General features: G+C 39.8%; 1 protein-coding gene across 4 annotated transcripts in view; it reads left to right on the top strand.

The window, feature by feature from the left end:
* Positions 1-13449, top strand: part of NSD2 (nuclear receptor binding SET domain protein 2) — a 122295-nt gene that overhangs the window by 43456 nt on the left and 65390 nt on the right. For all 4 annotated transcript variants that reach the window (XM_054982700.1, XM_054982698.1, XM_054982699.1 and 1 more), the window contains 3 exons: positions 6383-6527; positions 7465-7542; positions 8724-8830. In XM_054982700.1, the coding sequence (XP_054838675.1) occupies positions 6383-6527; positions 7465-7542; positions 8724-8830 (330 nt within the window). The remainder of the gene's footprint in view (positions 1-6382; positions 6528-7464; positions 7543-8723; positions 8831-13449) is intronic.

The following is a 13449-nucleotide window of genomic DNA, read 5'->3' as shown; positions in this document are numbered from 1 at the left end:
AGCATTATCCTTGCATATTATATATAATAATCCTGACATTTGAATTGTACTATAATAAGCTGGGATACTTTTCTTTTTATATACTTTTGAATCCTTAAGGTACTCTGTCCTCAACATACTATCCCCACCAGTTTTTCTTTGCAAACATAGAGTCATAGAGCCACCTTATCTTACCCTCCCCTCACTCAGTGCTGGAAATCCGAAGCTAAAATGCTCTCTTTTTTTGTATATTATCTTTTATTAGGTTTGTATAATGGGAAAGGGGATTACAAAAAGAAAAAAACATTTCAGTAACAGATTCGTGTACAAGACCTTCATTATGTAATCAATGCTTCAAAAAAAAAAAAAGATTTCCCCCCCAGTATAACCATCAATCCATAAATTAAGAAAGCCACTGCATAACCCAGCTATCGCCTCTTATGCCTTCAACCTTCCCCTTTAATCTGTCCAATCATTTAATTTTGCTTTTTTATCCACTTACTCTATTTCTTATCTAATTTCTTACATTTTTTTTCTTTTATATATGTTATGTATATTTCATCTTAAGAAATATTTCCAATCCCTTGAATTTTAGCCAAGGGTGTTAATCCCTTAATCATTCCAGGAACCGAATATAAGAAAAGGACAGAGGATATGAGCGGAAAGATAAATGACCATTACTATATATCGATATAAAAAGACATTTTTGTACCAGTCTAACACTAATTTATGCTCTAGGAATAATCGAAGAAGACTCCAAAGACCCAGTTGTCACATTATCTCTAGTCTTTTAACAGTGAATATACAATATCTAACATGTTATAAAACATCTAAACTTCCAATAAGTCTGTGTTAAACATCATTAAGCATAAAGAGGCAACAAGCCCTGAGTCATAATCTGAATTTCATTTCTCCTCCTTTCTCTCTTTCAAGAAATAATAGTGAAGACAGAAGGCTCTAAAGACCCTTCAGTCCCCCACTCTCTAATCTCTTCAGAGCACATAAACAGTATAACAAGATAGAAAGAAAAATACACATAGGACATTGTATTAAACTTGTACTATTGGATCATAATCAGAGTTTCATTCTCGTTTTCTTCTTAATTCCTCTAACATGATAAAACAAGTCCTCCTTTCCAGTGCTCAGCCAAAGGTGACTTCTAGCCAATTCTGGAAGGGGTCAGTAAACATGCTGTGGTCTCTCTGTTTTATTTTCTTTTTTAATATATGTTGCATACTTTTTTCTTCATTCAGAAGCAGTACGCTGGGTTTCTTCCCCACAGCTCTGCTTTGTTGCTCTTTTGTCACTTGTATTTTCACAAAGAAGGACTGGTATACTCCATTTTGTAGACTGAGCTTTTCATCAATCCGCTCTAATTTTCTTTCAGATAAGTCTGTCCCTTTGAAAATTTCTTCTGATTTAGTATCTTTCAAGATGTCTTTGTCCATTTCCAATCCAAGCATCTCATCTGCTTTACTTAATAACTTGCCCATCAGCTTGGCAATTTCATGCAATTTAGGAAATATTCCTTCCAGAAAAGCCATTTTAAAGTTACTTGTCAAGACTCTCTCGTCAAAGTTGTAGAAAGCTCTGCTGTTGTTTATAGTTCCAGAAATTTATTGCTTTCCAGCTCCCTGCTTGGAGAGTCTTTTAATCACTCTTCCGTGCCTAGTTCCCACCTCCCAGCATTCGTAAAAGCGGCCGCCTCGGCTGGAGGTTTATAAATCCTCTCTTTATCAAGCTGGTTAGCCCTCGTAAAGTCATAAAACAATCTTCTTACATGATGGGAAGTCTAGTAGGTTCGCTTTTGTTCAGCCTTTCAGATGTCTTTACTTTGTCTTGCCAGGCATCTGCTTTATTTTTGCTTGTCAGACTTTCGGATTCTGCAGCTTCGTAGCCATTTTGGCTTCTTCCTTGGTCCTTGCCGTCTGAGCTGCTGTGGGGGCTTCACAGGGGGTTGCCAGTCCCCTTGAGCTCCTCCAACTTGCTCTAGACTGCCTCCCCTCTCTGTGGGGGGGTCTTGGGGGCCCAAATTCTCAAGTCCCAAGGAGCCAGGAAGATCACGACAGAGAGCTCATAACTCAGCTGCTGTGCCCTCGCTGCTTCATTCCGAGAGTCCCAAAGCTAAAATGTTCTTGAAAGATGACTGTTCAGCCTCTGCTTGAAAATTCCATTGATGTAGAGTCACATCTTTAAACTACCCTGTGAGGTAACTTCTGCTAATTTTCAAGAGGAATCTACCTCCCTGCAGTGGCAGAGAACTCAGCTGCTATTCCATTTGATGGTCCGTCAGGTGATGAAAGAGTGAAGTCATTCTCATGCTGTTCTACCCCAGGCTAAACATACACAGTTCATTCAGGCTTTCTCCGTAGACCTTGTTTTCCAGACCCTCCAATCATCTTCATCACCCTCTTCTGAACCCATTCTAACGTGTCTATTTTTTTTAAAGTACACTGTTCCAACTTATTTCTGACTAATGTGGGAGTATTAATTCTTGTGTTTTCTTGGCCAATATGCTTTGCTTAATGCAGCCTAAAATCACTTTAGCCTTTCTTGCAGCCTCGTCACATTGCCAGCTTAGATTCCACTTGTGATCTGCTGCAGTCCTAAGATTCTTAATCAAAAAGAGTCCAGTAGCACCTTTAAGACTAACCAATTTTATTTTAGCATAAGCTTTCGAGAATCAAGTTCTCTTCGTCAGATGTATCAGGCATCTGACGAAGAGAACTTGATTCTCGAAAGCTTATGCTAAAATAAAATTGGTTAGTCTTAAAGGTGCTACTGGACTCTTTTTGATTTTGCTACCACAGACTAACACGGCTAACTTCTCTGCATCTAAGATTCTTAGGCGTCTTTACTCTGAGCAGCAATGGTGCCTACTGAGACCTATGCAGTCTGATGCATATTTATTCATCTTCCTTACTCTTAGGACATTCTGTAGTGTTATAAACACTTGTCTAAGAAGCTATATTTGGAAGAAGTTCCCATCCAGTCTCTGCACACAGAGGTGATAGTCTGGCTTTGTCTGCAGGCAGAAAACAGCTACAAGTGGTTTCTCTCTCCCTGAGGAGAGGAAGCAAGTCCCTTTCTTCTCCTTGCTAGTGTTCAAGACAGAGGTGTAGCTCTGGAAAAAGGGTTCTGGGATATGTGTTCTCTGTTTGCCTCCTCCTAGTTCCCATCTTCATAGGTTTTGTTCTTCTAGAGATAGGAGTGGCAGTGTTTCCTTGGTAATCTTAATCTCACTATTAAATTGTTCTTTTCTTCTTGAAGTCTTTTGGTCTTCCTTCTTTCTTAGGGAATTAGTGTATAATTATCCTTTCCTTCACCTCTGTCTTCTTAGATATTCGCTGTAATTGTGAGATTTGAGGTGCAGGCATTGCTTTTAATGTCTTCCTGTTGGATGATATATTCCTTCTTTTTTACTACTTTGTGTTTGGTGATTTATTACAAGTGTAGTGGGAAATATGTAAAGGCTGGATTCTGGTCTTGTAGTGATGTTTCAGAGAGGTCTGCCTTAGCTCGATTGTTGTAGCCACAGTTGGGCATTTGGTTGGTCAAAAAGGCTTGGTCACTGACCATTCAAATATTTATTAATTTATTTATTTAACTTATATAACTCCATGTTTAGTTTTTGAACCAGTTTACAGCATACATATAATATAATATTGTATATGTTGGTATTAAAATAATATAAATACAAACATTAAAATCAATACTACAATATTAAAATATATTAAATATTAAAATTAAATTAAAATATGAATTTAAATATACAAATATTAAAAACCAATAACACAATAGAATGTAAACATTAAAACCCATACATCTCAAAGAACAGCAACTTCCCTGAATCCTACTCATACCCATTGTCTATAATAAATCAGTCATATGGAGTCAAGCCAATAGCCATATCAGAATCAAGTAACAGGAAATTTGAAAGCAGGTTCCCAAAGGAACAGGTTTCAGGTCAGTCTCAGCAAGACTTCTTCTAAGAGACTGAACATAGGCGACTGTTCTCAGCAGCCTGTTCAGTTATTAGTAATCTCTTCCAATCATGACAAGATTCTGCAACCATGAGTGAACACTTTTCACATCAGACTGCAGAGAGTATCATGATAGCTCCCAGATCTGAATGTTCATACAAATGCCTCAAGGGGCTGTGGATCATCTCATCCAGACCTAGAACCAGTCCCCTCAGGAAAATTCTTGCAGTATATACTCCATTTCCCCCCACAAGCAGTTCTGAAGAAGGACAAAGAGTGGTCAGCCATTTTGAATTTAAAAACATCCACAGATGCATGGCCTCTATCCCTTTGAGATGAACGCTTATCTATAGGGAAGGAAATTCCTGGAATCCCTATACCTTCAAGAAGTCTACTTGGATGTCACCATTTATCCATTCCATCACATATACCTGAGGTTTTACCTATGAGGGCTAATGTTTCTAGTTGGGAGCCTTTCCCTTCAGATTCTTCTTAGTCCCAAGGCAGCAAAGATGGCCTGCATGAGTTTGTGGGGAGTACACATTTATCCATATCTAGATCCCCTATTAATCCGTTCTAGGTCTCTCTTTCAGGGTCAGACAGATGTGCAAAGTATGTTTCACTGTCTGAGTAGTGATGGATTCCTTGTAAACTTTGAGAAGAGTTTCTTTGATTTTTTAAATTTATTTGTGGGGGTTGTCATATATGAAAACCAGAGCAGAGTTCCTGAACTTGTACAGGCAAGTCAGGGTCAGGGTGTTTTATGCAGGAGATCATATTTTTGCTCCAATGCAGATGTGATGCTCCTGGCTGTAGACTTATCCCATAGGCCCTTTTTTTTTTTTTGCCTTTCCCCTGAGTGAATTTTTCCCCCTTTTTGATGGACTGTTGTCCAAATGTTATAGCCATCACATCTGAATCTCTCCGCCCCTGATGAGATGGCCTCTTCATTTGGTGGGAAGATCCACTATCAAATCGTATATTAGGAATGCTATTGCAATTAAGTAATTGGTTCACTTTTGAGGCCTGGAACCTCTGAGAGAAAGACCAGTTCAAGATTCTATTGGCACTTGCTACAGGCTTAATTAAAGAAATACGGGTAAAAATTCATTTGAAGAATTCATCTGGTAGAAAATACATTAAAAATAGTTTCTTAATTTTTTGTATGTGTGTTGATTTTAATCTTTGGGATAAACTACTCTAGAATTAATTACAATGCATGTTCCAGAGAATATTAGAATCTCCACTCTTTGGAAAGCTATACACAAAACCTGTTTGTGACAGGAAATTAAATACATAAGCTATATTATGTTTTTAACGTAACTCTTGATGTTGTGTGCCGTTTTGATGTGATACAAATGCCCATATTAAGTCTTATCTAAGGGAGAAGAAAATACACTGATTCAGTGTTATCAAGATTATTTTATGTAGAACATTGCACTTAAATCTTTGGTCAGTAATAAGATACCAGTCTGCTTCCAAATGATTCATGAAAGGTTTCAGGGTTTAAATAATGTATATTCAGCGATGGAGAGATAGTAGAAATATTTTTAATTATATAAAGAAATTGGTAAATAAGTTATTTTCTTCATCTCTTTTCCTCACTGGAAAAAGAGCTCCAGTCTTTTTCTTTTGTTCGTGGTTTGAAAAGTTGTGTTCACCTTCCTTCATTGTTGAAGGTAAAAGTGAAGTCTGTATGCTTAACTATCTCAAAATAGCTATTTGTATAATATTTTAAAGTGTTTCAAATTGTTTCACATACATTCCTGTAATCCTTAAAAACAGCCATGTAAAATAGGTGAGAATTACTTACCTCATATTGCAGATTGTTTGGCTGAGAGAAAATAGCTTGCATAGGCAACTTCACCTAGTAAGTTCATGACAGAGGCAAGATTCAAATCTTTTCCCGACTGATCAAACTCCTTGGTATTTCCAACTCATTTACTTTATACTGGACTGACAGATTGTATAGCTTCTTATCATGTGATTACAAAATATGCGGTGCTTTTCCTGCTGACCATATGTATAAATATTTTCCCATCCTTTCTGTGTGGATCCTATAAGCTAACCTTGAAAGGCTTCTGTGGACTTAGTCTGGAACAACTGCATAGGATTGCGTTGTTAATCTAATCTAGTACTTGTCATAGCTCAGTTGTATAGTACATATTTTAAAGTGCTGAACCCTGTTTCATTCTCAGCATCTCCTGTTAAGGGTATTGGGTGGCAGGGTTTGGGAAATGTCTTTCTTTGCCTCAGATATCCATAGCGATCAGTCAAGAATACAGAGCTAGATAAACCAGTAGTATGGCTCAGTATAAGGTAGCCATGTATGTCCCTGATGTTCAATTATAGAAGGAAAGCAATAGTTCAAAATAGCTATTTTAATGCCTGCTTTCAACAAGTCTGTTGTGTTTGTTCAGGTGATTGCTGAACATCAAGATGCCTCAAGTGATGAAATCGAAGAGCTGCTGGAATCACAGTGGAATATGCTTAGTGAAAAACAGAAAGCGCGCTATAACACAAAATTTGCCATAGTGACCTCTCCCAAATCTGAAGAAGACACTGGTAAACGTAAAACTGTGCTAGTATACTCTAACTAAGTTTAATATATGTAGCGATGTTGAACTAAGCACACAGTTTGAGACTTGTAGGGAGAACAGCCTTTGCTGTTCTCCAGTTCACATTTTTGGTGTGTTGTGCCAATAATACTGAATGCAGTCTTTACAATGAAGTCAATAATGTCTGCATTTCTTGGTCATTGTTCTGCAGATCTGCTCTGTGTAAACCTACTGTCTAGATATTGCTGGTTTCTCATGCCCTTCTTGTCTATAAGCAGCTGCCGTTAGTATCATTGTCCATAAAATTAAGATAATGGAAATCTAGCATTTAAATATAAATGTTTTTATTAAAAATAATCATAGAATGACAACTGCACTATCTTATTTTCCTTTGTTTAAAACACATGAAATTGTTGAGATGTATTAGCACAGGAAGTATATGTTTCCAAAGGATAAATATATAATTGCATAATGCTGGGCTTCTAGAATATTATTATAGCCTGCAAGGTATTTGTTTAGTTAGGCTCTTAATGAATACTTTGCTTAACATCCTGATATAATTATACAAATTCTTTGGAATAGCTAATTTATGTGAAGTAAAAATGGAGTATTATTTATGATCTGTCTTGGTTAACAACAACATCATTATGTGTGGTTGTGTGTGCGTGTGGGTGTGCAATATTACATTAATTTCTTTAGATTATAGATGAATACCGAAATTTTAATCCAAGAGGTTGCTGCTTTGGGCTGTGAAAGGGGTGAGGATGTGTTTGACAGGTTTGTCAGATTTGAAAAAAAAATGTATAAAAAGTGCAGTCAGTTTTGTTATCTGTGTGTGAAATACCTTGTGGGAAAGTTTACAGCTCTGTCTTAATGTGTAAAATATTTGGATGTCAATTTAAAAACAAAACAACAACACTACACCACGTTCTGTATTTCTCAAGGTTCATCACAGAAGAGTATGGGAGAGGCCAAACGTAAAGTGTTTCAAGAGTCACCTAAAAGGAGATCAAGATCCAGAAGTAATTGAAATGTGCTGTGTACTATTGGTTCATTATAATTAATCGTTTAATGTGTAATTGCTTAAAAATCATACTTTCCCCCCCCTCTCCAGTGTTGTGCACATTTGGCTTTAGAATTTTATGGATTTGAGTGCTGTAGTGCTGCATTTTGTTCAACTTCCTGATAGTTTTCATACTACAACATAATTAAAATGAAAATTGCTTATTCCAAATCTCTGCAGTCTATACAAGATGTCTTTCATATTTGAGCACCTTTTTAGCAGTCTGCAATTAAACGTTACTGTGTCCTAGTCTAGATTTCTTCAATACATGTGAAGAAAATGTTTGCGTGTATAATAAATGCTGGCTGTAGTATGTTTAAACATCCTAGATGATACCAAACATCCCTGAACAGTTATCCTTAGCTTTTAAATAGCCTATTTTGCGATAATCTGTTTGTGGATTGTTTAAAATGCGTTCAGAAGATTGAAATTCTGTCAAAACAGCAGGTGGTCTTCAAAGTACTTGAATACTGCCCTTTAGCTCCATGTTAAATATCCACTGTAGAACTAGGAAATTAACAAAAGCAGTTACTGAGACTGTGTGAATGAGCTGATCATCTGGGAGTTACATCCATGTAATATAGCAGTATTTTAAATTGATTCCAACATTGTATGTAAATCGGTGAAGTGCTGAAAACTCTTCTTAATGATTTTTAGTGGTCCAAGCATTGACTGACACAAAACGTTTTAAATGATATTTCCCTGGGTTTTGTACGAGGTACATTTACGTACTGTATATCTGCCAAACCCTGAGAGTAATGGTTCATCACGTTACTGATCTCACAGACAAAGGTAACTTAACTCACACTGTATATAACAGCTTAATCTTTCTTATTAAAACAAATGTATTCAGAAGATGAGTGAGAGAACTACAGGCGGATCAACTGATAACTTCTTGACATTGGAAATGAATGTTGTCTTAACCATATTTTGTTTTGATTAACTGAAGTTAAGTGTTGAGGGCTTTGTTCTGTAAAACTAATTTTAGGAATCGAAGCTGTGAGCCTCAGGTTGCTGAGAGTTCATCACATTTATTAAAATTTGTTGGAGCAGTGATGTAACTAGATCAGTTCACGTTGACTTCTGAGTGAGCTTTAGCTCTTTCTGATGTAAGTTTCCCCATCCCCCCTCCACTCCAAGGTAATAAAAGGCATCCAATAAAGAGGACAAAGGAACCTATGGAAGAATTGGAAGTTCAGGAAGCACCTAGGAAAAGGCTCAGGATGGATAAAAAGGATAATCTGAAGGTAACTATGATGTTGGCTTGTTTGGGAATAACCTATCAGCATCAGACTTGATGGTACAGTTCTCAGTATGAGTGTATTATTGTCCTTAACTGCAGCAGATCAGTTCATTATCAAATGGTAGCCTGAAATACATTTTTTTAATTAAAGCATATTAAAAGTACTTCATTGATGCCAGTGCCTTTTATAAGAGTGTCACATTTGTCTGCAGGTCCATGTCTTCTCCCTCTGAGGCGGAGGACATCTTGGGTGATTCCCACCATCCAATCAGGGAGGCAGGAACTAACTTTCTTCCTCTTCCTGTCTAGCCTGTGGGACCACCCTCTCTTCAGTTCTGTTCCTGCCTCCAGGGAGAGCAGTTCTGCAGCAGACTAGCTCTGCTGCCTTTTTTCTCTCTATCTCTTGTTTATCTTTCTTCTTCCTCAAATCATTCTTTACCTTACTCCTTACTTACTTCATTACCTTACTCTACTCCCATTTCCTCTTCTTTTGCTCCTCTTGCCAAAGAAAGAAAAGAAGAGGAAGAGATGGTCTCTAGAGAGTCATCGGACTCTGAGGAAAGCTTCATGGAGAAGAATTTGGGCTGTTCCCACGGAGAGCCATCCTTCCGGTGGCGGGAACAGGCCCAGCCAGCACCAGCATGCCTCTGAGGCTGTATGGGTTCCCTGGCAAGGAGAATTTGGGCTGTTCCCATGGAGTGCCGTCCTACCGATGGCGGGAACAGGCCCAGCCGGCACCAACATGCCTCTGAGGCTGTATGTGTTCCCCGGCAAGGAAATGGCCTTGGAAGAGACGCAGGCCTCTCAACAGCTCCATCTTCCACAGAGGGAGCTTGTTAAAACAGCGTGCCTCAGCCAGCCAGCTGAGAACAGCGCCACCTGGTGGAGCTCAATTTTGGCGGGAAACAACGCAACGCACTTGCCAATCTCCTGGCAGGAGAAACACGGCTGAAACATAATCCAGACACCCAGAGCTCCAGCCGACAAGCCTAGGAGGGCCACGTAAGTGTTCCCCTGAGCGTGTTATACCTCCAGAATTCCTGTCAGCAATTAGACTGGCTGTGAGGGAGAAAATCCTGTTACTTTACCAGTCAGAAGCACCTTGGCCCTATAAAGATTCCAGGAATCTCCTCAGCCCTGGCTCCATGTGAATGTGCCCATGCCAATCTCCTGCCTGGAGATTTTACAGCAGGCCTTTCCCCTTTGGATTTAGCCCTGCTTTTACAACAGGATCTAGCCCTGCCTTTCCCTGTCAGATGGGTAATGTATAAAGGGCGCAATTTTGCCGGTGTCTTTGAACCTTTTAACTCTTAAGACTAACCAGGAGAGAGGAAATAGTGGTGTGGTGTCTACCTCCTCCTCCCTCCATGAGTAAGGCTGTAGCTCTGTGGAAGAGCTTCTGCTTTGTATGCAAAAGATCCAGGTTTGTTCCCCTTAACTCCAGTTTAAAAGATTAGGTAGATGAGGAGGGGGAAAAAAAAAACCCCTCTTTCTGAGACCCTGGTGACCTGCTGCCAGTCTGAGGAGAGAACACTGACTGATGGTCTGAGTCAGAATAAGGCAGTTTGTAACGTTTATAATTCAGGGATCCCCACGGAGCAGGGGAATCACCCTCAGATGGAGTTTGTAATGACAGGGAGAAGGATGAATTCCTTCAGATGTGGAAAAGGAAGAAATATCCCTACCAGAACAGTCAGTCCAGCTGTCAGAATCTGAGGTCTACCAGTATTTACACCTAAGACATTCTCAGCCTTAGAGCTGTAAAAATTAGCCTTGGGGGAGTAGGACTGGGAATACTAAATCCAGCCCAGGGAAACGAGTCACTTCCTCGTGAAGGTTCCTCAGGAAAGGTCCTCCCATTTCCAGAATATTTGTGGAGAAGGTTCAAGGCTGAGTGTTCTACACCATAAGCCAATTAATAATCCCCAAACTTGGTCTCCCCCCCCCCAAAAAAAAAACCCCTGTACTTACTACCTTTTTTGCTATGAGTTGTTGCAGGTACCTGCGATGAAACCTCCAGTGGCTACTCTTCAGTCATCTGGGCTCTGGTCAGAAGATGGGTAAGGATCAGTCAGAGACCACTTAGACAAGAAGAGAGAGGCCATGCTAACAAGAGCTCACGAGTCCGTGACCATGGCTATTAAGGCTACAGCTATTGTCTCTATTGCCTCAAGAGTGTCAGGAGTATGGATCTGGAAACTGATCCAACTCCTCCTGTACAACAATAGCTGCCCCCATTGAAGGGGCAAACAGAAATGTAAGGGCCAATACCTTCAAGACAGACATCATCCTGGATACATTTACCTTTTTCTTCTAGGATTATGGTCTTGACAGCAGTGACAAGCTGGCACGCTTGAGTAAGAGCATGGCCAGCAGATTCACACACTAAGATTATCATCCTGGCTTACCTCTTTCAGAGAGACAAGCTATTTGGGGGTGCCATGGGAAAGATCTAGATTGAGACCTAGGACAGAAGAATGTGTTGCCAAAAACACTCAAACAGTCTGAGAGGAGATCCATCGGACCTCAGCCTTTTATTCATAACACACACTACTAAGGTCCAGACAAGATTCCAAATGGCCATCCTGAGGTTAATCTAGGCAACCCTTTAATAAGGGTGTGTGTGTCTTTTTAAGACCACACTTGTAGTATAACGGTTAAATAACTGAACAGTGATGCAGTACTCTGCAGGTTTACTTCTCACTGCTGCCATGAACTTGCCACATGGTCTTGGATAAACCAGTCCTCTCAGTCCCAGCTCTCCAGCTGTATTGTGGGGATAATGCTTACCTTTTCCCAAGATCAAACAGCCAGTTCTCCACACGGGGAAAGAGATCAACCTTAATACCCAGATCTCTAAGACAGAACTTGCTAGCTGTCCCGTGAGAGGCCAACTACTCTTTACCATCAAGCTTAGGTTGACAAGCAGGCAGGCCTTACACATAGTCTCACAAGGCTATTCCATACAATTTGAAAGCTGCCCTCCAGAAAGGGGTCTACTCAATCTTCTTCTCAGTCCCTAAAAAGAATAGGGACTGGAGGGTGTTATTAGACCTCAAGTTTTTTGAACAAGTTTATCAAATTATATCACTTCTGAATGGAGACTCTGTGCTCAGTCGCAGTGACTAAATCAATCAGAAGAACACATGACATCTACAGATCTCACAGAGACATACCTCCATGTACCAATTCTGACAGCCCATCAAAATTATCTAAGATTTTATGTTTTTAAAATAAACAAACAAATAAATTAATTAACAACAACAACAACAATAATAATAAAACAAAAATTGGCAGTTCTGAGCCATCCTGTTTTGGCCTGTCCATCACACCAAGAGTATTTACAAAATTCATGTTCAACCCCATCATACGTTTCAGAGACGGGGTATTCATGTTCACTTGGATCTCCTGATCGGTTCAAGAGAAAATCTCACCACAACACTCAATTCACCATTCAGTTCCTACAAGCTTGAACACCTGGGTTAGATCACAGTCACCAAAATGGTTTTTTCTATCCCTCTCCAAAGAAAAGGTCAGGAAGACCAAACTGCTGACTGAGACTGTCATCAGAGTGCAAAATCACTTCTCACAACACTACTGAAACTGATGGGTTTGCTAGTTGCTACCTACAATGCAATACCTTTGGGGTCGTCTATAGGCAAGACCACTTCAGACCTTACTTAGATCTGATTAACAACAGATCATGGAGAAGACAGATCTTCCCATTCAGATACCACTTCAGATCAAAACCCATCTGAGCTAAGGTCACCAACCCAATACAAAGCAAAAGATTCATGATCCTTCAAGAACAACAAATATTTACAGGTGTAAGAATCAGGTTAGGCATGTCTTCCTATCAATGACGTAGAAAGGGGAGCAATTTGTCTGGCCCTTTTCCAGTTCAGAGCTCTGTATGGACAAGGTTGCAGACAAAACATATATAAACAAGCAGGGGGGATTCAAGACCTTGAAGTGACACAGGTGGCAGCAAGGATACTTACCTGGGAGGATGGTCACCTAGCTTCAATCAGAACTGTACACATCAAAGGCATATCCAATGCCCAGGCAGACTGGCTGAGGGGACAACGGGTATAGTCCCTTAAGAAACATCTCATAACATTGCACTTCACAACACCTAATGAACCTGTGTGCGCCCCAACACAGCCATCAACTACTGGGGTACATGACAAGATTTGTTCTACTCACAAGCAGATGCCCTGACATTGCAGTGGCCATTAGGCCTCCTCTATGTATTACTACCCTTACCAGTAACAGACCATGCCTTTCCACCCTCCAACAGATGGTGATATTTGCACCTCTCATCCTACTGACCTATCCGGTCAAGTTACAGCAGGGGCCGATTTGGCTCTCTCATTTAGACTTATTCTGCTTAACCGTGTGGAAATAGAAAGGAACACCTTTCTAAGATGGGAATATTTCTGAGAGGTGGCCGACATTCTCCTAGCATTCAGAAAACAGTTTATGCTCAGAATTTACAACTCTTATTGGGAAGCCCTCACTCAGTAGACATTTTACACAGCCCTGACCAAGCATCCATTTGAACCAGTCAAGGATGTTCCCCTAAGAAGGCTGAGAATGAAGACTATCTTCCTTATTATGTTC

Source organism: Eublepharis macularius, chromosome 6 (assembly GCF_028583425.1).
Source record: "Eublepharis macularius isolate TG4126 chromosome 6, MPM_Emac_v1.0, whole genome shotgun sequence".
NCBI classification, from domain to species: Eukaryota; Metazoa; Chordata; class Lepidosauria; order Squamata; family Eublepharidae; genus Eublepharis; species Eublepharis macularius.
This window is presented reverse-complemented; position numbering and strand designations above follow the sequence as displayed.